This window comes from Magallana gigas, chromosome 6 (genome assembly GCF_963853765.1).
Source record: "Magallana gigas chromosome 6, xbMagGiga1.1, whole genome shotgun sequence".
NCBI lineage: Eukaryota > Metazoa > Mollusca > Bivalvia > Ostreida > Ostreidae > Magallana > Magallana gigas.
In genome coordinates, this window is record NC_088858.1 from 36,498,728 (window position 1) to 36,525,894 (window position 27,167).

The 27,167-nt window shown below is 32.8% G+C and overlaps 4 protein-coding genes across 5 annotated transcripts; 2 read left to right on the top strand and 2 right to left on the bottom strand.

The window, feature by feature from the left end:
• The first annotated feature begins 1,095 nt into the window (after nt 1-1,095).
• Nucleotides 1,096-8,862, top strand: LOC105327103 (nucleoside diphosphate-linked moiety X motif 17). Its single transcript, XM_011427412.4, has 7 exons — nt 1,096-1,232; nt 6,010-6,129; nt 6,424-6,607; nt 6,742-6,767; nt 7,185-7,286; nt 7,437-7,690; nt 8,665-8,862. The coding sequence occupies exons 1-7, from the start codon at nt 1,113-1,115 to the stop codon at nt 8,810-8,812; spliced, it is 954 nt and encodes a 317-aa protein (XP_011425714.3). The 5' UTR covers nt 1,096-1,112; the 3' UTR covers nt 8,813-8,862.
• On the bottom strand, nt 7,559-11,521 carry LOC109618622 (uncharacterized). 2 transcript variants are annotated; one of them, XM_020066748.3, is made up of 2 exons: nt 11,406-11,521; nt 7,559-10,966 (listed from the first exon to the last, which is right to left on the bottom strand). In XM_020066748.3, exon 2 carries the CDS (start codon nt 10,944-10,946, stop codon nt 9,609-9,611), a length of 1,338 nt encoding a protein of 445 aa, XP_019922307.3. In that variant the 5' UTR covers nt 10,947-10,966; nt 11,406-11,521; the 3' UTR covers nt 7,559-9,608. The 2 variants fall into 2 exon arrangements, with proteins under 2 accessions (XP_019922307.3, XP_034325071.2); XM_034469180.2 differs by having other exon boundaries at nt 7,559-11,142; nt 11,406-11,471.
• Nucleotides 11,522-15,193: 3,672 nt separating this feature from the next.
• On the top strand, nt 15,194-19,555 carry LOC105349065 (cartilage matrix protein). The gene is made up of 6 exons (XM_011458734.4): nt 15,194-15,295; nt 15,437-15,461; nt 15,564-16,154; nt 16,359-16,547; nt 17,406-18,005; nt 18,721-19,555. Exons 1-6 carry the CDS (start codon nt 15,248-15,250, stop codon nt 19,275-19,277), a joined length of 2,010 nt encoding a protein of 669 aa, XP_011457036.3. The 5' UTR covers nt 15,194-15,247; the 3' UTR covers nt 19,278-19,555.
• Nucleotides 19,556-19,886: 331 nt separating this feature from the next.
• Nucleotides 19,887-23,867, bottom strand: LOC105349064 (cartilage matrix protein). The gene is made up of 6 exons (XM_011458733.4): nt 23,680-23,867; nt 23,553-23,571; nt 22,841-23,413; nt 22,640-22,711; nt 21,961-22,551; nt 19,887-21,830 (listed from the first exon to the last, which is right to left on the bottom strand). Exons 1-6 carry the CDS (start codon nt 23,713-23,715, stop codon nt 21,307-21,309), a joined length of 1,815 nt encoding a protein of 604 aa, XP_011457035.3. The 5' UTR covers nt 23,716-23,867; the 3' UTR covers nt 19,887-21,306.
• Nucleotides 23,868-27,167: the final 3,300 nt, after the last annotated feature.

Genomic DNA, 27,167 nt, shown 5'->3' on the forward strand with positions numbered 1-27,167 from the left:
AAAATGTTGCGTAAAGAAAGGATGCCAAGTTCAACATAGGAATAATTTTGAAAAATCTTTTATAATCATCTCAAGAACTGCATGTTTTAAACCACAGTTAGTAAAACTACAGTAACTATAAAAGTAACAGGCACGTAGCGGGGGTGGGGGGGGCAGAACGGGGATGGGGAATTTTTATTTCGGGTATTTAAGTCTGCCTCCCCCTTTTCAAAAACGATGCATCGCACCCTAAAAAATTATGTTCATTTAAACTTGCATGCTTACTGCTCCTCAATTTTTTCTGCACGTTGTGTTAAAGATATTTGAAAGCAACTTGATAGCTATGCGGACTCCAGACCGTGGCTTGGGATGATGTAGTGCACGTCTGTAACTCCCGGTCTGGTCGCAGCTAGGGATGCTGTAGTTTATATATACCTTAATTATTCATACTTGGACCCTACAAACAATTAATAATTCGGGGCAAAGGGGAAATGGTTTAACAAAGAATATAACAATGCCGAAGTTTTTTTCTTAGCTACAGAACTGCAGCTATATTCTTATATGCAAATATTGTATTGTTCAGGTAAGATTTTATGGATATAGGGAATGTCACATTAATGATAGGGCTATTTGACTAATGCAAAATTCATAATGAAAATGGTCAAAATAAATGTGATCCGAAGCATAAGTCGATAGCTCAAGAACAAGTTTTAACAATTTGTTTTATATGCATTTATTTTATACAGGTGCATGGATCAATATTGTATAACTATTAATACACACATATATAATACCAGAGACATTTATGTGTCTGATAGTACTGTTGGCATTGCTAATTGATTAATCAGTCAACTTTGGCAGCAGTTAAGGCAATAATACTAAATCGGGCTGGCGACCACTTCTGCGACATTTTAAAAATAAAATGACTAAAAAAAAACGTGCTGTTATGCTATAAAAATCGCATAAAAATAATGTACTACTATAGGTATTTTTTTTATCAATATTTTGCGGTGGCGACACATACTGTAAATATCATTCGTATATGGAGGCATCAATATCCGGAAATTTAATACCGTGAAAATTCAAACGTTATGTTTCTAATAAACAACCCTCTACTTTCACTTTCATGTTGCATGAAGTTCTCAAGAAGCATTTTAAAGAGGATTAGGGCAATGACAGCGACACGAATACTTGTCAATCTGCAGAATGTTAATAAAAGCGAAGACCGTCCTAATCCCGCAAGTTTCACACAAGTAAGTCGATGTATTCATTGATTATAATACATATGAGCCGGTATCATCAAATTGATCAATAATATGTTTTACGGTGTGACCGTTGGGGCGAGCGCAGAAGGAACCACACATCTGTCATCATTGTTAAATGCAACCCGTGGACTTGCCCTAACCAAAAAACTTTGGCTTTGTCTCGAAAACTTTTACCACCGCAAGGAACCCGAAATTATCAAACTTTTATTCCAATGGCCCCTTCCTAGTCTTATACACTTAAACAAACTACCACTGAGCATTAATAAAATGTTAAACAGACTTACATTGTATTAAAATATTTTGATAAACACAACGCCGTTTTTTTTTATGTAGATACAATTATGTTTATCTTTTCTTTACCTTTTAATAATGATCATTAAAATCAGTAAAAATAAATTTTGTTTGTTATTTCTCATTTTGTTCCTTGTTGTAACCCGTGTTTTAATTATTTTCCTCAGTGACATTAATTTTGTTTTAAATCTTTTTAATTTTTGTACGCTATATAAGCGTTGTAGACATGTGCCCTCACCCCTTTCTTAGTGTGTGATATCCAATATTATTTGACCACATATGCAACTATATAACAAATACATGTACCGGTAGATATTTTAACAGTTGAATTATTTTCATTTATCTATTCATTACAAAATGACGTGGCTGCACGTAGATCTAATAATGATTAGACTTTTCTTTCTTAATAATTTTTTGTCACCTACCTAACGTATGCATATATGATTGGATCAATATGACAATAAATTTAGCATGGAACTTGCATGTGTATTTACTAAGCAAAAAAAAAAAATCATCAAAACAAAACTAATCAGCCAAAGAGTCACCGTTAACACTGATACTGAGTACTTCCTACATGATCCAATACATATGCTTGATCCACCTCTAAATGTATCGCGGGAAATTAAAACGCGAGATCTTTGTGACGTCATAGTTAACATTCTTTTGCGCTCGACAGTTTTCGTAAGTAGGTCGAGTTCTGTTTTCAGTAGGTTTACTATGTGAATTTAAAAAAGTTTGAATTTTCAAGGGTGGTGGAGTGACTGGACCCCCCCCCCCCCATCCTAAAATAAAATAAAATTCTAAGTCTGCGCATCAGTTATTTACATGAGACGATATAATCTTACAGTTCTCATAATTGTCACCCGTATCGTAATTATCATCATCGCAAGCTTGATATGGAAGTCAGTCAATTCAACTCTTCATTTAATCAAGACCACTTGACAGGTAGACATGTATGAGGTTCATGTCTCTAAGTTACACGTATCATAGCTTATATAAACACCTTCAAATCTAAACATGGACATTCAGTTACATGTACATGATTTATATTAAAATAAACAAAGTTAACCTACAAAAAGCATGGCTGTGAATGATACATACACATTTTTATCACTTCGAAAATGTGTGTAAATAAGAAGCATACATTATTTATGTTTTGTATTTTGGAGAAAAAAAATATTTCATTTAAAACTTTATATAAGAATTTTTATTAAGATTTGATTTAGATTTTAAACCAAAACTTATAAACAGTTATATCACATACCGTATTTTAATCTCTTTGCCTGGTTTGTTTTCGTTTACTTATTGTGTAATTAAGTCACTGATAATTTAGATTCGTTAGTTTTACCGCGTATACGTATATTTACTTCTGCGATTCCACCGTTCTGTGCCGAATCGCAAGAATATAAAATCGCGTGCACCAAACTTTGTTTTCATACCACAAGTTCAAAACTTTTAGAAAAATAAGTGAGCCATGATTTTAAAACGTTTTTTAACCCGGAATTTCACGCGGATATTAATTCAGCGCATTTAATCAGGGGTACACAGTACTGTAGCCTAACGAGAGGTACATAGTGATTCATGCAAGTGATAATTTTCACACGTACTAGAGTACAGGAAAAGCTACTTCTAAGCATTTCGTACCCCAGTCCTTTTATTGTTTTTCAAAAACATCTTTAAATTTGGTTTAAATTTATTTCTTTTTCATCTACATGTTCCACGGGTACCTCTGGACAGAACCGTGCAACACCCCACCTCTTTTCTCCTCAAATAAGGAATAAGGTATCATTCTTTAAGTATTATGAGGTGATAATTTCGGTCGGGGCGTGATCAAATCCAATAAAGCCCGAAGGGCTTTATGATAGATTTGATCACGTCCCGACCGGAATTATCATCTCATAATATTCAAAGAATGATTCCTTATTACTTATATTTATATAATTTTAAGCCGTTGTACGATTAACTGTTTAAATATAACTAAGAAAACCCCGCTGGCGCCCCAATTTGTAGTTATGGGTTTTATAGTAAAAAATCGATACGTAGTGTTATCACAGGCAAAGACACTGGGAAATGTAAATATATGAAAATAAAGTCCTGTCGACAAGTACTAATGACATGTTCCTCTTCTAAAAATTAACCGTTCCTGCAAATAATTTGCAAAAAATCTGTTACTGCATATATATACAATACATTGCATTGCGGATCTAGAATAAGATCAGATCCACCCCAATGGAAAATTCACACTTATTTAATCAACCGATAAAAAAATTAATACAAAACGATCACTCAGACCCCCCCCCCCCATCCCTTATGATTTTTTTTAGAACCGCGCGGAGACATTTTACATATATACAAAAAAAGTATCTTTTTTACTCTGCGTATATCGTGGCTTGTTAAAAGTTGACTATATTAAAATGTATTTCATATTCCTATACTAAGCCCTTAATTTGAGATGTTTTCACCAATTTATTAATTAAATTTATGCCATTTGTTAGTTTCGTTTTAATAAATCTTCGGGAGCAGCAATTGTAGCGCACACACTGCCGCCTGGCGTCATAATGCAGCATTAAATTCATACAACTTGTATTCGTCTTTATTGAAAGTGCTTTATGGTTTGCGTGTTTGAATTCACGTTTGTAACAGAGATAGAAGAAAGAATTTACACGAAAAAAAAGAGAATATTGCAACATAGAATTAAGCAAACAATGAAGGATTAAAGAGAATCAAAGTGAAATTAGATAAGCACGAATATGAAAACAATAAAGTGACATGCAAGTATAAATGTACTGAAGAATAAAGAAGTAAGCATAATAAGAATAAAAGCAAGATACATAGAATTTTGGCGGTAATTCCCTTCCATACAGATTTGCATTTAAATATTTGTTGTCTTTTATTTATTTTTATGTAAAATTTAATAAGTGTTCTTGATAATTCTGGTCTTATGTATTGAAAGCGCTAACTGGACGCCTGTATAACTCTTTATATTATGCGAGGCCATCATTTTTCAATATTCACAGCAAATCGCAAAGAAAGCAGTTTTGATCATTGTATATGTGGCAAAACTTGCCAGAATGAAACCAGGTTTAAAATAAGGCATTCATTATCATTCTTAAGAGACATCTACAGGCTTGAAACACATTTTCTTACAAATTACAAAAGTTGCATTACAGGGAGAATTCATTAAGTTGATAGTAATTTTATGCAAGTCTTATTTTCTGATATCAAAAAATAGATTTTCTGATATCAGAAAATGTAAATGATTTTTTGATATCAAAAAATGATTTTGTGATATCAAGAATTCGATTTTTTGATATCAAAAAATGATTTTGTGATATCAAGAATTCAATTTTTTGATATCAAAAAATCAACTTTAATTCTTGATATCAAAAAATCTATTTTGTGATATCAGAAAATCATTTTTTGATATCAAGAATTCGAATTTGTGATATCAAAAAATGATTTTCTGATATCACAAAATAGATTTTTTGATATCAAGAATTAATTTTTGATATCAAGAATTATTTTTTGATATCAAAAATTCGAATTATTGATATCAAATATTTATTTTTTGATATCAGAAAATACCTCAAAAATATTAAAACGGCGCCTCATAGAACAAAGCATATTCAACTTTGGATTTTCGACGTCAATACATACAGTATATATATATGAATATCATTTCGGTTTACGTAACTAACGTTATGTTCCCTTACATAATAGTTAACTTAATAAGTGCACTTTATGCCTTGAATAATATAATGCATAGTGAACTAAAATGTTCTAAAATTTATAATCACAAACAACCTTAAAATTCAGTAATATTTCTCTTTGAAGTCAAAGCGTGATATAATGGACGTTACCACAAGGACTTAACTTTATTTTTACCAGTGTGAAATATTCATTTTAATTTATCATACCTTCTTTCACAATATTGTCCATATCACTATCTTACAAAAGCTTTACCTACCTATATATAGTTTCCAAAATTAGATTGTCATCTCATACCCTTGCAGCTGAGACTTGTTGAATAGGAATCAGAGAAATGGCTATATTGTAATAGTAATTGTATGTGGTAGACGAATTTCAATTTTCCATGTATTTTATCTTGATATGTACTTTTTATGATATTTTCGTTAAAAATTATCAAACCTTTTATTTGAAAAAAAAAAAGCCTTCAATGTTTAAAGTGCAACACTTGAGTGTAGCTTAAGAAAATGTAAAGCGAAAATATGTTATACATGTATTTGAACTTTGAATTTGTCAAAAATCCTGTTTCATTTGCTTATGAGTTTGTCATCTATGTATTATTTTTACGTGAATAATGATCATGGACTTGACAACCAAAATTGGATGCTTGTAAAGAACGTTTTTCTTTTACGCTACTATAGGAATTTTTACAATACATGAAATTATCTATCTTTAAAAAGAAATGTCGTTAATAATGTCTGTGCACAGAGCAATTGTATGATTGTAGAGTGTAATTGAGCATTTTGGGACAACGGGAGACAATGTTACAGAAGTGAATGCGTATCTACAGGACAACAAGCTTATTCTGTCCAACGATTGGACAAAAGGCCAGCCCGTGAAGCTCAAGGTTCTATATCTTTTATATAGTAACAATTGATAAACTATGAAATATGAATTTTTGACCAATATATCAGAATGTAAATCGAATATAATTGTATATTTTGAATTTCATGAGTAGTGTGCAGTATGTTCGTCTAGTTATATACATATTTTTGATAACTTTTTTTGATTTGTTATTTATATCTCATTGAACATTAACGGGGTTTTGTTAAACTTAAGGGTTTTGGGTTTTTTTTTTGGCATTTATATTTTTACTTGAAATGATTTGCTGTAGACCTGTGCGTTATATTCTCGGTTGTAGCGCCCCTCTTTTTGCCCCATTACAAATCTGACGTCACCAATTCGGGACGATTTACCAGACGACACAAAGAGTCGTGGGATTGACTCTGGGGTAGCTCTTATACTGGAGTCAGCAGACGGCAAGGTCCTCCTTACTCGGCGAGCGAAGACTTTGCGAACCTTCCCTGGAGTTTGGGTACCTCCTGGTAAACCAATTCTTTACACTTTTAATTTGCTTTTCATGTAAGGCCTAAGATGTCTTGTTGCATAAATACCAATTACGATCTCTTATGACACAACCTTCATTTATTTGATATCCCGATGTTTGTTTTTATTCCAGGTGGTCACCTTGAAGAAAACGAGACGGTGAGAAGAGAAAAATGACAGTCACCTGGCTTTATAATGTACTGTAAATGTTATTTGGTCAGTGGTTTAATATTTCATTACAAGAATAATGTATATCGCCAGGTGCCTGTGAGACAAATGTTGTTTATTTCTTTCACAATACAATCAGTTGTATTTAAAAAAAAAAAAACCCACAATACCTACACTTCATTATATTGATAAATCAGAAGAAAAAAAACTGACTATAGTAACATAACAAGAAAACGTCTAAAATTGGTATTTTTAGCTGATATATTAAAAATTACTTTATCAAAATAAAGCAATCTTCACTGAAAGTTCAGTACTGTACCATTGCATTGCAAAAACCCATAGGATACTTACAGGCGAGCTAGATCTATACATGGCACAGCCATGCATGCAGTCTAACAACATTTTCAGTTTGCGATGGCTGGACTTCGTGAATGTCACGAAGAGACTGGTTTAAAGATGAGTCCTCAGCAGTTTGTCTCGGAAGATCTAAAGGTGCTGGCTTTATGGGAGGTATGCAATAATTAAAATGAATTATAAAAAATGTAAACAGTCTTCCCAGAGCAATCCTTTAATTAAGTTACGACATGTATGATTTCTTTTGTCAAATTATATTTTGCAATGTCCATGTGAAATATAAGTAGACACTTTACAATTTTATAGTCGGTGTATCCTACGAAGTTAACCATTGGACCACCAAAGCGTCATCACATTGTGGTTTATTTGTATGGGAAATTAAAACCAGGCTTTGATGCCAATACGATGAACAAACAACTTCAGTTGGAACCCTTAGAGACTGACGCATGCGCGTGGTTAGACAGAGATTTAGTAAAACGCATCACGGAAGCAGACGAGGAAAAGGCTACAGAACATGGATATAAGACAGAGGAATCTGTTGGAAAAAGCGAATATGTGAGGTAATCATTAATATTTTGAAACGCCACCCAGTAATGTTTGTGAATTATGAATGTTAAGTCAAAATGTTCTTGATTGAAGTTTCATTATCTCTTAGTTAGAATTTTCTAGACTCGAATGGATTTTAGATTTTGTGAAATTTATTCCATTGAAAGAAAACTAAATATTACTTTAAAACAGCTCACATACGATGAAAGTTCAACTTTTTATTATGTAAAATATATTGTATTACATTTAAAAAGAAATAAGTATAAAAAAATCTTATAGAAAAATGAGATCAATAAAGTAAAAAATTCTGTAAAAAAAAAACAACAGGTAATCACAAATTAAATCTACTGTCACATCCGTGGAATTAAAAATATCATGAAAAACAACATGGAAAATGATCAAACAGATTTTTTTTTTTTTAAATAACACTTTCATCAAGAACGCATCCGTCAGAAGGATTAAAGTAAATTTTTTTATTCAAAGTATGAACAAAATTTTAATGCAATGACTGTACTTATAAAAACAGAAATGAGCTGTTGAATAAATTATAATAAAAACAATTAGTATTAATAACATAAATGCATTTATGACAATTAATGATGAAATAATAAAATGAATAGTATTAAAATATAAAGCTTCATAAAGATAATGATGAGATGATGAATGAATTTTAAAAATAAATACATTAAATAGTATATCATCCTGTTTGTTTGACAAAACCAAGTGAATGGGAAAACATAAGCACAATTCAGTTAGTTTAGTCACAATTTATATCTCAACTTTAACATTTTTAATAAATATGGCACATGTACGTGCAAATAGAATTGGCATTTAAGTTTGTGCACGTTGGGCGTTATATCATTAAGTAATACTGGTAATCAAATGATTAAAATCAAATCATATATAGATATATAAAAGATATAAAAGATGTCAAAGATGTAAATGCTGCAATGTAAATTGATGATTGACAAATCTGGGACTATTTCAGAGGGCATATAATAGATGAGAACAATCGACAAGTAGAAGGAAACATCCCCCTAGGGCCTCTGCTAACCGTTTCAGGAGCTGTAAGTGACCACGAGAGAGTCAGCACTGGGACTAAATTTGCTCTAGAAGAATGGCTCCAACGTGTGTAGCCAGTCGAGTGTATTAATTACAAATTTAATTAAATTATTTCTCATTCTTGTGTATATATGAACATATTGTATTTCCTTGTTTTTCAATTTGTTTTTTTTTCAACCTCATTGGAAAACCATGGATAGTAATAATGGCTCAGGAAATGATATGGATAGAGATACATGTACTTTCTGCGCAAGTTTGACGGTCATGATGAACAATTGGAATTTAAATTCAAATCGAATTAGGGGGAAATGTTTCAATGTTAAACGTTGGGAAACGTTGTTTTATAAAGTTTGTTAACTTTAGATTAAAGGTTTTTAATTCATAAAATTTGTTAATTTTAAAACTGTTTAAGAAATCATTGAGTTTGTGCAACTAAACTTTCCTACTTTAAAAACTGATATACTTTGGCAATAATAATCTTCATTTGTTTTTTAATGGTGAATGAGATTCCTGATCTTCGATTGATTTAAAAACTTACAAAATATTTTTTTTTTTTGAAGTATAAGAATACAATTCTAGTACAACATAAACATTTTCAAGAGTAAACGGGTTAAATCCAGGAAACATTATTCTTTTTTGCTTTCAAATATCTCTATATGATAAAAAAAAACCCGTCAGAAATCTTATACATGTATATGAAAGAGATAATTAGGATAATTCATATATATGATTGTCAAATTATAGTAAAACATACACAGTTTCAAAAGTCTCGTAGTTTAATGTATGTGGCTATTTAATTTAATTTTTTCTGTATTTTATACTTTAAAATTATTACAAACTTTTACATGTATGTCCCTTACATGTATAATTCTAATGTTCACCAAATAAACATTCAAGACTAAAACTAAAGAAAAGATAAAAAATGTAAAGAAACATGGTACATACTATAATCGAGTGTGAATATTTTTTAAGGAGAAATATTTTCCATTGAAAAGACAATCGGTTGTAATGATATTTAATGTTTACCCCTTCGCCTACAAATTTACCTTTGGACGAAAATGTTGATGCTTTTGCTATACTTAGGTGAGCCTTTGGCAAATCGTTGTCCAATTCACATACTTTAGATTTCGCAATGTAGAAGAACATCTTCCATCGATCTTCTAATTTATCCCAATACTTAGTTCCTATTTCATGCAGGATATCACCGGCCTTCTTTCTGTTTTCTTCGGTCACACAAACATCTTTTAAATGATTTCCAAAAACTCCTATTCCAAGTTTTACAAGAGCAATTTTCGTTAAAACCATCCTCCTAAAGTCTTCTCCCATCTTTTCATCCTCTCTTCCAAAATGATGGATAGCCTTTCTGGCTAATTCTAGAAGACGACTTCTTTCTGATTCACTCGGCTTCTTTTCATATATACTAGATAGCATATTAAAGTAAATATACAGTACAATTCCTGTTTCGCGACACGCAGGAATTAAGGCGAATCGGCTGAGGGCTTCTTCAACTTCCTTTATGCTATCATCAAAAGGCATTCCAGCCAGCCTCTTAGCAGAGCCATACCTAGCCAAGTACATCATGTATGATAGGTATGGCTGAGAGGTCATGGAAGCAATATATCTGACCTTGGTAAAAAGCAGTTTATCGTTGACGAGGTCACGGTCACACATTACTCGACGATGTTCGAGCTGTGCATCCAGTGTCATGAAATACATGTCCGCTAAACGCATTTTTCGTTCAGTCGAAATGGACTCTTCCTTTAGTGACAACTCCCATTTCTCTTCCCATGATGCAACAATAGAATTGAATTCACTTATCTCGCCTCTATGTGATAGTAATTTCAATTTATGACGCAATGGCAAAGAGTGTTGCTTTCTGTAGTTTGTAAATATATCCAGCTTCATTTGGTTATGAACTTTGCCATACCTCTCATCAAATTTAGTGTAAAACGTTTGCACGAGAAAATTATAATCCTTTTCTAGTATTTTAAGGAAAGATTTTATATGCGATGGCCTCTTATCGATAAATTCCATTAAAAGATTTTCACTACTCTTGGAACGAACTTGAGTTTCAATGTCTTTTATCTGCGTGGGAGTAAAGACTCTTCCTTGTATCAAGTCACCCCTGATAATAAGAAAGTCCACGCTGTCACGAAATTCAACAAAACAATCAGTTAGAATGTCCACAAACTTTTCATTTTCATCCATCCCCAAGTGTCTTGAGATATCTAAAAGGAAAACGTGCAGCACATTTACATTGATCAATGCATGGGCTTACGCGGTTTATTTGGGTTTTTTTTTTTTATCATTGATTGTTTTCCTTTTTTAACTCGTGATACAACGCTTGACTCAGTGATCGCGTGAATGTTTATAAATAGAAAACCAACATATTCCAAGTGCATTTCTAAAAAAGTTAAAAGGGTCGAAATATAACTAACAAATGTAGCAAGTTATATTTAACAAGTGAAAATTAAAAAAGAAACCAAACCACCTCTTTTGTGCAAATTTTAATTCTTGGCATGGTTTCAAAAACAAATTGGCACAACATTGGACGTATTTTTATATCAACCACTGTTTTAATCCACTAATTTCAATCCGAAAAGAAAGTATTTACGAAGATGATTTACAGTGAGGAAATAAACACTTAAATCTCAAAATAATACTTACTGAATTTTGTCTTCAACAATCACGGAAATGAAAATACCATTTAAAAAAGCAACATTACGCAATTGACTCGGGATTTCCATCTGAACAATGACGTTTTTAAACTTCTAGATGTGGAATTTAAACGCTTCTTTATAAAGATGCATTCATGCATTCACAGTATCCTATTTCAATAGGTAGCTCAAAGATAATTATCATAAAAACACCCTACACAAACACATTTTTTTTTTACATTTGTTGGTAGACCTTTTGATTAAAAGAAGATAATGTAATGGGTAAAGTCAAGCAGTATAGATAAAGAGAAAGGGTTTGGGTCGTCAACAATTAAGATTATTATAAATTAAGATAATTATTGAGTCTAATTATATATTGCCTTTTGCATTTTCAAAATAATTAGTAAGTGGTATAATATAAGGCAACATGTGACGTGTCACAATATAAGCAACACAAAGGTACCATAATCATTGCGATCATAAACCGGATTTTTCTGAAAATCCAGTTCCTTAATTTTTATGTTTCAGATTTTAGAAGCCGATTTATAAGTGTAGTTTTAATTAGATTGCATATTTGATGAATATCCTATATAAAATGTTTATTGTGGGTTTTTCTAATAATCAGACAAAAGGGGGGGGGGGTCAGTCGACAGGTTATAAGCGAACGTTTTATGCAAACGACTCGATCGGGCTCTGTGTTTGTTTACATGTTGAATGCTGAACAATATTCAAGGTTTTAAACAGTTTCTACTGCGACAAATTCTTCAAATTGTTTAATTTTGCTCATATCGAACAATTTAAGCAAAGACTTAATTCTTTTTTGACGTCAGTTATTATTTTAGATGGAGTAACTTGCTTGTAATTTTTTTCATTTGTACAGACTATACGAAACATATGGTGGCATATCTCTGCCCCATGTGTGCAAGTTATTTTTCAATTAATTATGTCGACATGCAAGATAAATATGTTGATATGCAAGATAGTTATGTCAACATGCAACATAACTATGTTGACATGCAAGAAAACTACAATCAAATAAGAGTTATAAAAAATCTCAAATATCGCCAACATGTGACATCCAAGATGCTAGATACGCTACCTACTGATGTCAACATGCAACTAATTTATGTTAACATGCAACTTCTTTATGTCTAAATGCAACTTATTTATGTCGACATGCAACGTAGTTATGTTGACATGCAAGATAAATATGTTGACATGCAACATATTTATGTCGACATGCAACTTAGTTATGTTGACATACAACTTATAAGTTGCATGTCAACATATTCATCTCGCATGTAAACATAACTAAGTTGCATGACAACATATTCATCTCGCATGTCAACATTAAAAAGTTGCATGTTGACATAAATAAGTTGCATGTCGACATAAATAAGATGCATTTTGACATAAATAAGTTGTATGTCAGCATATTTATCTTGCATGTTAACATAAATAAGTTGCATGTCGACATAAAAAGATACCATCTAGTATCTTGGATGTCACAGGTGGGCGATATTTTTGGATTTTTTGAGATTTTGTATAATTCTTATCTGATTTCAATTTTCTTGCATGTCAACATAATTATGTTGCATGTTAACATAATTATCTTGCATGTCAAAATATTTATTTTGCATGTCGACATATTTGATTGAAAAATAACTTGCACACAAGGGGCAGAGATCTGCCACCATAAAAACATAATTATATGCATATGAACAAGGTTTAAAAGTTTAGCACTTGTGGTCCTATTCGTTTAGTTTAAACAAATTTCATTGTTTTGCTGTTGATAAATTTAAAAAGATATAGTAAAATTGGATACATTTTCCTTACATAAGGTGACTTGAAATTTGCGTAAACATGTCTTAAACATGAGTATACTTTAGCTATTAAGAAGTTATGCATTAAAGAGCTGATTTCACTACACGCAAGGTTCAATAATTAACTGCCTCGAATGCTCGAAAATTAAAAAAACAAACACTACAATTTCCAATTAAGGACAAGTACTTATCTGGTATTTTTTTAAAATAAATCCACTTTTCTTGCAAATCATTTTTTGAAAGAGACGCATTCAGTTTCCTTATCATTAATAGAATTAATACTTTGTAAAGGAACAAACTTTAGATAAAGTCAAGAGGTTTATGTTAGCTTTAAAGTGTGTTTTTGATTCCTAAACTTAAAAATGAAATCAAGTGCCAAAAATAATTAAAAGTAAAAATTTGCAGAAAAAAACAATCCAAATTACCAAACAATAACACCTTTTCCGAAGAAAAGAAAGAAAATAACAATTCAAAGAAACAAAAAATGTTCGACACCAAAACACATTAAAAATTATAGTAATACATGTATGTATTATATTATTTTCATGTTGGTTTTAGTTTATCACATTAAGATATTTTATCATTATCACATTGTCTTGTCATTGTCGTTCAAAAAAGTATATTTTGGTTTACATTATTTATATTCTTTCTGAGTTTGATATTAGGTTTTCCAAATTAGATGTCTTACCCTATACTATTCTGTAGAATTACAAATATATGCTAAGATGGATATTTGATTAATTGGAGCATAGCAGTTGAACAGTTTATTGTTCTCTACGGTTGTAGTTAACAACATAGAAACTATTACAAACATATACACAATTTACACTTTAAGTGTGGGTAGAGGAAAAAACAAACAATAAACAATTATAATGGTTCTGTTTTATATATATATATATATATATATATATATATATATATATGTAGATAAATAAAGCCTTGGTACAGCAAAAATACTTAAATAAATAAAACAGAATGCGACAGTCCAAATTAAATAAATTGTTTACTGTTAGCGCTTTCAGCCATGTCGGCTCTTCAGACAGTTATACAAAATTAAAAACGTTGTTTGTAACGTTGTCAATGACGTCGTGTTTTTAAAGTTCATTATGACGTCACAATGTACATCAAGGTAGCGATGGCGTGAACTTTATCAACGCCGTTAAGCAATGCATAGACATATAATACAATACATATAAAAATTAAATATATGATAAATCTATTTTCGATTAAGTTTCGGGTTAAATATTTTAATAAAATAGTCCTCTTTTGTGGTTCGGGCGATTTCATTTGAATTCCACATTCTTAATCGAAAATAGATTTATCATATATTTAATTTTTATATGTATTGTATTATATGTCTATGCATTGCTTAACGGCGTTGATAAAGTTCACGCCATCGCTACCTTGATGTACATTGTGACGTCATAATGAACTTTAAAAACACGACGTCATTGACAACGTTACAAACAACGTTTTTAATTTTGTATAACTGTCTGAAGAGCCGACATGGCTGAAAGCGCTAACAGTAAACAATTTATTTAATTTGGACTGTCGCATTCTGTTTTATTTATTTAAGTATATATATATATATATATATATATATATATATATATATATATATATATATATATATATAATTTAAAAATAATGAATATCCAGAATAAAATCACAAAATGATGCTATTTACTGTAAACGTTTTCGCCATTCCTGGCTCTTCAGGCTTTTGTTTTGAGCTTTTAATAAGCCAATCATCAATAACTAACTCAATTCATCCAAATATTACTAACAACTAACAACTTCCTTTATCAAACACTTGTTTACCAAAACATGTACCTACTTTTTAAAACAATTCATTTTTTATATCAAAGTGTATGTCAAGATGTAACGTATTTTCAATCTATACCGGAATTTACTAAAAATATATATTACGTTAACGGCACTTATGGTCACATGGTTATATAAAAAGATTTATTGATGCATGCTAATCAAATTCCTCTTGTTCGTCTCTTGAGAAAGATCACAAGGGTTTATGGAGCTTTACAAAATATTACCTCTCTTGTTTCTGATCAGTTTTGCTGTGAGTATTTCGTTTCTATTTTATTCTATAAATGTCAATGACTTTTTCAAAAATACATGCAATTTTATTCATGTATCTTATATAAAATAATTGCTCAAAATTTGCTTTAAACTATATATTTTAAATTTTTTTCTGTTACAGTCCGGCAAGCTTTTCAGCAATGAAAGTAAGTGTTCTTTTTACAATGTTGTTTAACTATCAAATTAATTATTAGTTTTGAAATATTTTGTTGTATATGTACTACTTGTTTAAAACATTTACTAAACAGTATTGGTAAACGGACAAGCCCCGTGTAAGGGCATCGACCTTGTTTTTCTTCTGGACACATCGCGAAGCATTTGGGAGCCAGACTTCAAAAGGCAATTAAGATTCGTTGAAAACATCATCGATTACTTCAAGATCGGCCCAGACACACACGACACTAGGGTGGGTGTGGCGACTTTTGCCCAGACCTTTTGGACCCAGTTCTACTTGCGGACATACTTGGACAAACGGCGATTAAAAACTGCGATAAGGTACATCCGACACAAACATGGATACCGTACCAACACTGCTGGGGCTCTTAAATTCTTGCACAGCTACATGTTTGATCCGAGAACCGGAGGAAGAGATGACGCTAGCCATGTTGCAATCATCATTACAGACGGTAGATCACAGAACAAACAAGCAACTTTAGATGCGGCCAAAATCGCCAGAGGAAAGGGTATTCAGATTTTTGCAATCGGAGTTGGACAACACTTGGACTTTGAGGAGTTGGAAGGCATTGGGAGTGAACCTGCTGAAAAACATGTCTTTAATGTATCGTCATTTTCAGAGCTTGAAGGAATCAAAGACAGACTGCCATCCAACGCATGTGAAGGTATGTCTCGCCAAAACGGAGAGTTTTAATTTACCAATTAGTTTATTTTCTACTGTCTCTTAAACATTCTACTTCTATGTTTTATTAAAACACTTTTATCAAAGGAGGCGGTAAGTCAGAGAAAAAAAAAATCGTATACGTAAAGCATTTAAACATGAGCAGGTGCGCCATCATAATATAACCAATAACATTCTTTTTTCGTAGTGACCACGACAACATCTACGACAACAACTACTACAACTACGACGACAACAACCACGCCACCACCTACAGTTGATGTATTGGCGGACGTTCAGAAACCGGCGCACTTCTACAAAAAGCACTACTACCAATACCACGACCAGCCAAACGGCAATCATATCCACCATATCGTTAGCGACAAGCCCGCAGACTGTAAGTGGTCCTCTTATGGTTAATAATCACTTCATTTTCTACCACCTCCGCGTCTCATGTCACAATGGGTTTTAATTGATCGCCTTTAACCACTAAACTTTGTGCTAATTGCAAATTTGTTTTTTCAGGGATACATGTAGGGATACATGTATCTATGAAAAACATAGCTAGGAAGAATAAAATCTTAGGTCTTTTGGAAATATTATTTCGCCATTATTATATTCTTCATAACAGCTTTCCGGACAAGATAAGATATTTGGTGATTGTATAATTTGGGGTTTCCTCTAAACTTATTCGTACAAGGAAGTTTTTTATTTTTTGGAAAAAGTAAGTGTTTTGTTTACGGAAACAAAAACAATGAAGGTCATCAACAAATTGTTCCCTCCCTTTTACACTGAATACATACATTAAAATTAAAAGAAAGATATAATAAATGTCTAAGATATTCACATGATACTTTGAGCCAAAGTTCCTTTGACAATAATTATAAAAATTACAATTGCCAATAACTTTAAATAAATCTAAATTCTTTACTATTGAATCTAACTATTCACCTTTGTTCATGGTAATTATTACTGAGAAATATCAACATACTTTCACGTGTTTTGGACAACATTTTCATCGGTTTTGGTGTTAATTTGTAAACGAATTTTTGAATAATTTATGCTGTATTCCAATTAGCTTCATTTACAATTTCGTGAAGACTATATCACTCATCGCTTAGTGCATGTTTTCATAAAATGATTTTCATTTTCATACCTGAAAAAACTAAAAGCTTGTTTGAACAGTTAAACCAAATGTTTATTGTGACAAAATAAATTTTAATCACACCTGATGTAGATGAAAATTGTTTTACAGATTGTGGAGAAAAGGAAGCTGATATCTATTTTGTGTTGGATGCTTCTAGCAGCATTTGGAAACATGACTTTGAAACAGAACTGAAATTTGTATCTGATATGATTGATGATTTAAAGATTGACAACGTCAACGGAAGGATCAGGGCTGGTGTAGTGGTATTCAGCAACAGAACAAGAAATATTGTCGCCCTGAATACCAAAAGAACCAATGCAGAACTCAAGAGGCAAATCAAAGGAATTGACTATGCTACGGGCGTTACTCATACCTCTGAAGCCATCAGATTTGTCAGACAATATGGCTTCCGAGAAGGAGTAACCCGCCCAGGTGCCATAAAAATTGCCATTGTAATGACCGATGGAATCTCCAGATACCCTCAAGACACCAAGGAACAATCTGAACTCGCTAGACAAGAAAACATAACCATTTTTGCTATTGGTATTGGAAACAAAGTGGACAAATCAGAGCTTAAGAGAATAGCAAATGATCCCAACAACAAGCATTTGTTTCATGTTGACGATTTTGCTGGTCTCCACGCAATCAAAAAACTGCTTGTTCTGTCTGCTTGTGCGGTAATACCAGATGTTCCTCAGAATCTTCAAAGTAAGTAAAAACGATAAATTCACGTAGAACTTCATTCTCTCCGTTTGACCTAAATTTTATCTTTTATCTTAAAGAGGCTACTTTACACCCTTTACACTGTGGCTCTATGTCTAAGTTACTAAATGGTTTGTGCTTTTAAGGTCATCATCAAGATTAACATATTCAAAATATAATTCATGCTGAATTTATAAAGCTAATAAATAGGATGTTTAAAAGATACTAGTATGCGAGGGTTTCAAACACAGCGTGTAAATGGAAATTTAAAAGTCAAGAAATAAACAGAATACTAGAATTGGTCAACTTGTTAACAGTGAAAAATTTATTTAAAAATACCATAGTAGGTATCAGTGATTTATTTCGGTATTTAGATACTTAATATTTTTTAATTAAGGTATTAGTTTTATAAGTTTACAATATGTATTACGTAGTGTTTTGTCCATTAAAAGTTAAGTTTTCCATAAATAACGTCGTCAAAATAATTACGAAAACAGTCAAGTGCCTGTTCTTGAATGAATAATAAGACGTAGTTACAGTGTTCAGACCACTTGACAATATAAGTATTGTTTTTAAAGAAATCCCTCTTCCTAATGCCCTTCCTAGTGAATTTAGGTCAGGTGTATGCATCAAGACGCATTATACGTCCTTAAACAAAAAACATCACTTTTTACTATACATGTAGTCAGCTACGTATATTGCGCTTTTTTTTTTGTTTCAGCATGCAGCGGTGACAAAGAAACGGATGTCTTGTTCGCGTACGATGCATCGAGTTTGGGATTCAGAAAAAGTGAAGTCATTGGTAGATTTGTTTACACTCTTGTCTCCAGTCTGGACCTTTCTACTGGGAAAGTTAATGTAGGCCGGATCACCGACAACTGTCCAAGATATAGCAATGTCCCTCTAGGTCGCAACATCAAACTGTTCACAGATTTACAGTTCCCAGGTATTGGCCAGTTGCTCCAATCCATGAACCAAAGTTTTCCGACCAGGTTGAATGATGCAAAAAGGGTTGGTGTACTTATAGTCGATGAAAGCACCACGGGGGAAAAGGACGCCATAGATTTCATCAAAAAGAACCCGTCGTTTGACTTAATGGTCATAGCGATTGGTGATCCATACACTACCGGATTTGCAGCCGATTTAGCATCCGATCCCGACTTTAATTATTTGGTTCGAGTCCCCAAATATTCTGATCTTAGTACGACTTTCAGTCAGGTTTTGGATAAGCTTTGTACAATTATCAAAAGGTCGTTTGTCATTAGTCTTAAACACTGAGTTTAATTACTTTTGGGGTATCTGGTGGTCCAATGATATAAAATTTCAATAAATTGATACCGGTGTATACCGCATTGACCTTGATTTACTGAAATCAAAGGGTTTTTGCTTCAAATAAAACAGTGTTGTTTAAAACATTTATGCCACAAACATTATTTAGGAATGTTTTTGCCACGTTAAGCAGGTTTAACATGTATTATATTTTTTTCTCATGTACATATATATCATATATATTTTATGTATGTATATCACCATTACATCATCCAAGACCACGCATGCGCGGATCTAGAGGGGGGGTCGGGGGGGTCCCGACCCCCCCCCCCCTGGAAAATGAAAATTTATTAAATTTACATAGTAAAATTATCGCGAAAATATGCCTCGGACCCCCCCTGGCAAACACAATTATCCTTCGGACCCCCCCTGGAAAAATTTTCTGGATCCGCGCATGCCACGCATGGAAGGGAGAAAATTAAAATTATTTTTATTTAGGAAACTTCGGTGTTGAAAATAAAAATATACATAGGGATGATTTAAATATATATATGGTCCAATAACTTTTTCACTTTGTTTTGTTTTGTTTGTTTGTTTGTTTTTTCTGGGTTTTTTCTGGGGTTTTTTGTTTTTTTTTAATAAGGTCCTGTAAGATTTACCTCAACTATAAGCATTCATTTCCTATAGCTATATCATTGTATCATACTTAAGTTGACTACTTTTTTATTTTCATGTATTAATCATTCGTGACCATCTTTCAAAATAAAGAAAATAACCAATATAACTGTTCTTCCTGTTTTATTGAAAAACGGTCGTTTGATGTGTGTAAATCACAAATGAACCATGTTTTGGTAAACTTAAGACCAAATCATGTACATTGATTTATTGACAAAACCATAGACTTATTACCATAGTCTGTCCCAACTTATTTTTGCCGCTTCTTAAATTATTCGATATAATTTATAAATACCTATTGATTCAGACGATGTTCATTCAATAGTAAGAAAAATCCCAAGATTTCCCTTTTGAAACGCCCCTCTAGCTTATCAGTTTCAATTCACGGTTAAACTAGAAAGTCTACGGGGATTTTGCATTGCATCAGCAATAGTTAAGCCCGGATGAAAGCGTTAAATACTGTCGAGGTATTCCGAGTGACTTCCGAATGGAGAAAAGATGTCAACATTCCCCATTATAAATCTCCGTAGGAAACCTGTTTTCGTCCCTGTGAATTTTTACAAAGGAAAAATGATAATGTGTGAATGAAGTTATCTTGGAAATTTTCCCTTTCATCAATTTTAATTGCACTTTTTTCACATGTATGTGTATTTTTATTAAAAATCGTCCAAATGTGCAGCAAAAATATCTTGGGACAAACTTTAGTAGCATTGGTAAAGATGTTCAAAGTAATGATAGAAATTGATTTTTAAATAAGATAAAAAATTTGTAAATGGATATACAATATTCATTAATCATACCTTTATCTAAGCTAAACCAGTCACTTGAATTGAAAAAAACCCAATAACGTATAATGACTTTCATTACAGTTATAATCACAACATATAGTTTTAATTGTTATGAAAACCTTATCTCCTCTACTTCTCTGCATGCATATATTAAAGTTACACATGTACATGTATCATAAACTTACACGTTGTGCAATAGATGATTCTGCATTTAAAAAACGCTAATAGAGAGTTAACCATGATGTTACATTCATTAAGATCAGAAAACCAATCATCTGTCTATAAAATGCGTCTTAAATAAGTAACAATGTATGTTAAGAGGACCTTGAGGTTGTAGCCATACTTAGACTGTATTTATCTCCTTTAGTAGAAGAGCTCTATATAGAAATATTTAATATTATGATAATACCAAAATTTAAAAGGCGAAATATATGGAATTTTTTTTATCACTTATTCAATAGTTTATAGCAAAACAGATCATATCTTAAAAATGTAGGCACGGCTGTTAGTTAATTTGTTAACAACCCGGCCTCCTTAATTATTGATATCTTGAATCGTTCAGTATTATAGTATGGTCAATCAATATCAAAACACAGCTCGTTTTGGAGATAATTGGAGAGATCTTCAGTTTCATTCATACTTTTCACAAATACTGACTGCGCATTCAGCGAAGAAATGGTAAGTGTGTTTTCTTTTGTGTGGTTTTCCCCAAGGTAGATCATGTACAACCTATCAACCATGGTCTTAATTTCAAGAATCTCCAGTTCATCTTCATTTGTCAAGGGGCGGTCTATCAAAAGAACCATTACCCGCACTGCGTTGCTTCTAGCACCATTTTTAAAGGTTTTTGCTCGTTTTAGGAGTGATGCGAATTTGTCAAATGATATCAACAGGTTATCGTTGGGGGGTTGAAAGGGAAAGTCGCCATTAGAAGTGCACGAGTAAGAAACAACTCCAACGTGTATGTCTGCTGCATTTTCAAATCGAAGTTTCTGAAAACTCTGGATTATATTCAAAATTAATTTGGTGTCCTGATAACCTATTGCTGCCGAATCAAATACAAACAAAATGTCGACAGGTTTCTCCATAATACAGAGCGCTGAAAAAAGAAAATAAAAGTGTGATAAAAAAAAATTTAATTTAATTTGAAATGTCAATCTGAATGATTTTTAAAATGTCGAATACTAGTTGCTGGAATTTAAATTGAAATTCTTTCTTAAATGTCGTACCGTAACTATCCATTTGCTTTGCAGCAATTTGACAGGTCCTTTTGGCAAGAAGGTTTTCAACAGATTTCAAAGCATCGTACGTAGATACATCGAAGACAAAATTAAGATCTTCTGTTGGAGAACTTGCCATCGATATCAGTTCCTTTTTGTCGATGAAAGGTCCAACACCAATTGCAAAAATATTGATTCCGATTTCTTTCAGCAAACTTGCTTGTAAAAGAGTGTCAGATGGATCACGTGACAGTCCATCCGTTACAACGATTAAAATATGGGCAACATTAGAGCGAGCTAATCTGAATCCGTACTCTCTGATATTTTTAAGGGCAAATCCAGTGTCGGTGCCGCCTCTGAGATATGGAACATTATCGACTGCACCTAAAATATCCTCTTTAGTTGTGAAGTCGTTGAGGTTGAAGACGAGTCGAAAGTCATCGCTAAAAGTAAAAACCCCAACAGTTGTCTTTTCCGGGCCAATGTCGAACGCACTCACGATTGTTTTCACGAAGTTTAGTTGTTTCTTGAAATCATTGCGATGGATACTGCTGGAAGAATCCAACAAAAACAGAACATCTGCTGGCTTTTCATCACAACCTTAAACATATTTTATTATATTGTAGTTAAATACCAAGTCATATTTTTCATCTATTCACATATCCGGCGTTTATATGTGATTACTTACTTTCGAAAGTGGATGATTCGTTATGAGGCAAATCTTTCTGTACAGCTGGAAGACTTGTTGTAATAAATGTTTCTGTTAAGAAAAAAGTTCCACTAGTTAAGTTAATCGATAAATTTAATGATTAAATTGTTCTTCTCAAAATGGTCTGATTAAATGAGGAGGAAACTGAACAGAATGAAGATATCACCTCTAATTACAAACCTGTGCACGTCTTATTTATCAAAGTCTCTGTTATATCTCTGAGATCTTCAAATTTCAACACTTGGTACACATGTTCCGGATTTCCTGTAATAAGGTTCAATTCTCTCACATTAACGTTGACACCAACGCCGATTGCAAGCACAAAGATACCCAGTTCTCTTGCTTTTTGAGCCGATGCTTTGGTTGCAGATTCAGAAAAGCTTTCTCCATCAGTGATGACTATGATGATATCTTTAGCTTCTTCTCTAGCACCACTTTCCTCATTGAACATGGTCTCCAAAGCAAGTTGAATGGCAGCTGCCGTGTTCGTTCCACCAGAAAAGTAGTTGATTCTCCGAATTGCCGCGATCAGTTCTGATCTCTCGGTGTACTGATTTAAAGTAAACTCCAATCGTGGCTCATCGCTAAAAGAAATGACTCCAACCCTCGACTGGTTTTGAAGATGGCCGACATCAAGCGCTCCAGCGATGGTTTCCAGAAACTCCAACTGACGAACATATTCGTTTGGGAAAATGCTAGATGATGAATCAATTATGAACACAAGATCCACCGGGTTTTCGACACATCGTAAATCTGAAAATCATAACAAGAATTAAAATCTTGTTCTTGTCAAAAATACCTTAAACTCTGATAACTTAAGCTTATATATATGCGTAAACGCTTCTATGTTTAGAAATGTGCTTGTTGAAAAAAAATATTGCAAATAACCTACCTCCATAGCTTTTTGAGACCTAAAACATTAAAACGAATATGTAACTCTTGGATGTCGAAATTAAATGTAGTCATTTTATAAAAAAAAAACAACACCATTATCTCTTCCAAAAGGGGGAAATACCTACCAATACAACGGCCCACAAAACTAAGAAAGTCAGCATAATTGTGTTCACATCTGAGAAACAACACGTCCAAATAAAGTTACAGCTCGGTCAGCTTTCTGTTTTTAAATTGTTTTAATCAAGTACCTAAGCGGGTCGTTCATCACTCCCGGAAAACGAAATATCACTGTTAAGCAAAACGTGACTTTTTTCGGATTTACTTACGATATAATTTTAGTGGAGAGTGCAGTACAGGAGTAAAGAGGGCTTGTTGGTCACGGCCATTTTAAGTTTTTTTCTAATGTCTTCCAGAAGAGAAGCTCTGTATGAATATATATAGTAAACATTCTAATTTTAGAGCATATGTAATTTATTTTTTTCTTTTATTACAAAGTTTCTAAGTTATAAAAGTAATATTTCATGATTAGAGTCGATCTGACGGGTTATTTATTGACCACACAACCTCCTTAGTTGTTTCGATTGATTTCGTCAATTTGTAGTTTATGGTAAAATATCTCAATCAAACTTCTTTTTTGTTATTTTATCCGTTCTGGTTTTTTCCCTGTTAATAGCAATTTGGCACATTAATCATTTCTGTATTTCTTTTTTACAAGATCATTATTATTGTGAAAGCTGATAAGCTATATCGGTATAGATCTGTTGTGCGTTTCTTGTTTCTTGATTATACACTTTAGTTAATACTTCGTTACCACAAAAAGATACGTTTATGATAATTTGCATTTCACCGCATTTGCAAATTGTCAACGTATGGAGTATAACAGGTTACAAGAAATGTGGGGTTTTTTGGGGGGTTATTTTTTTTTTGGGGGGGGGGGGGTCTTTAGGGGGGGAGTTTTTGTATTTTGTTTTCATTTTCGTTGTTTGGAGGGGAATTCATTTTTCGATTGTTTTTGTTGTTGGTTTGTAGGTTTTTTAATTTTTGGTTTTTTTTTTCTTCTTTATTTTACGGGGGTGGGTACATGTATTTAAACATGTACCATTGTTTCAATAAATCGTGAACAAGGACGAGAGACACGACAGAGCAAAACGGCCAAATATCGTAACATGCTGTTAAAGAAGTCATCTGCAACATGTTTATTGTCACATTGTCTTGGAATTGCAGCAACTGAATCGAATCATCAAGGGTAACAGAGGTTACCTTCCAAAACCATAATGTTTTCACTAACTATCTGCACGTGCTGAATATTTGTCATTCATTGGTGTACTACGGCAACTTCGTCTGCTTTTTGCTTTAGTTAGAGTGAAGGGCTCTGATCACGATATTACAAAATTTTACCATTTCTTCAGTTTTGAAAAAAGTATCTGTTTTTATTTTTTTAAAATTTGCGTGCTAATATTGATCGTAATTTTCTATATAGCATTCGTAATTTTTTTTAAAAAATGAGCTTAAAGACGCATTGTTCAATTCGCATCAAATTTGTAGCTTTCTCGGTTCAGTACTCGGTGACTTTTACTTTTACGACCTATGACCTTTATGCTGGGTTTTTTAATCCTGCAGATTTATTTCAATATTTAATTGGAGGATTTCTCTTAAGTGTCACTAGGGACGAACACATGTGATATTTATAATTTTGAAGAGTGCTTTTTACCGCACAAATTGCATTGGTGGTCTAAAGTTCAGATCACTCGAAAACACCTCCTGTGTTTCATTAAATTCTACGAATGAACTCAATGTACATCATTTAGCAACCCAAACGCCCTTTTACGTCAGTACAGGCTCATAATTTATACGTGACATTATATAAATAGTTTGGGAGAGTAAAAGTTGAAATTGACACCCAGAGAAAACCATTGTCAACCGACGCAAAGCGGAGGTTAAGAATGGTTTTCAAGGGGTGTCAATTTCAACTCTTACCTTCCTAAACATGCACTATATATTTTATTATACTGAAAGTCTTAATTTTAAAGAAATTTATTCCGAATGGTACTCACATAATTTATGCGCATGTAACCCGTTACCAAGTGTGTTGCTAACGCTGAGGGTAATAGAATGGAATGTTAACTGCGTCTAAACTATAATCAGATTTCAGTATTTAACATGAAAGTATAATAAGGAATGATAACATATGCATACAAGAAATACAAACAATAACCATTTGGCAAAAACAATTTTTATACAACTATCTGACAAGTTCCATAACCGGTGTGTGTCAAAATCTCTTCCACTTGATGTAGTGCTTGTGCAAGGGATGCGTCGGCTGTTAGATGCATTGGTTGACAGGAGTAGCCTACAGAATTAAACGGATTTGATACACGGTTATTTAAACCGTAGAGGCTATTTTTAAAAGTGTTTTTAAACATTTTATGAACTTTTATGATAAAGTACGATGTATGCATGATTTTAACGATTCAAGTTTATATGTTCCCCCAAATGAAGCATTCTTTGATACATTTGTTTCCTTTGCACTCAGATATTTTATTCAAAAATCCTTACTACAAACAAAAACCACCTTGAATAACAGTACTAATTGTTTTACCTGGAGCACAGTTACAGTGGTAAGTATGAAGAGAATGGCCCGGCAGGTGGCAGGGTTGTGATACGTTCTGGTAGGCGGAGCAATACTTGCCGTGATAGTCCGTCACACAGCAATGAGTGGAGGGACAGTCGGGGTCTGACGAACATTCGTTCCTCAGGGCACCCTACATGGTAACATCTCATTACATTGGTCACAGAAACAAGAAAAATACAGTATCCCAGACGGTCTACAGTCCCAAGACTGTAGAATTTATTCAAAGACAATGTTAATCACGTGTGTGTAAAATGTTTTGCATTTTTGTCCAAAGATTATATTGTCATATATATTGCACAGATTCACACGTGTTCGATCTTGCAATTGAGAATTTCCATTCCATAAATGACAACGTGAAATCTGCATGTAATAACTATTTACATGTCAATTTAAATTGATATGGTATATATTTTTCTGCAAAAAAATAGTTAATTTTAAAGATGTTTAAAAGAAAAAAGTAACTTAAGAAAAAAAAACCCACGAACATACCATGACAATGCCAAGAGTAATACAAAAAGCGAGTCCGGTGAGGCAATGCATTCTGTTGCTAGAAATCTTTGATACCTTCGATCTTCAGCTGGAACTCTATTAAGTCTGGTGGGTCTTATCAAGAGGAACAGGCAGTGTTGGAACTCTATTCTACGTAATACTTCGTGATACTGGACTGTTAGGTTAAAATCTAGATTGGGACAAAAGATCACTCGACCACGCGTACGGTGCCAACGGAATACGGATATTAAATGTCTTAGTTTAACCTTTAAAAAAGCTTTGCTTTGGGAATCGAACAATTAAAAAAAACTACATATATTGCAGTCCGACTTTATAATACATTCGGATATTGAGAGGAATCTGCCAAAATAAAATATACAGTACATGTATATTATATCATAATTTTAATTCGATTCAAGTTCTCTGAACTTTTAGATTTAACCTAGTAAAGTATCTTAAAAATAATTAGCATGTGTTTTCCCCACTGAACGT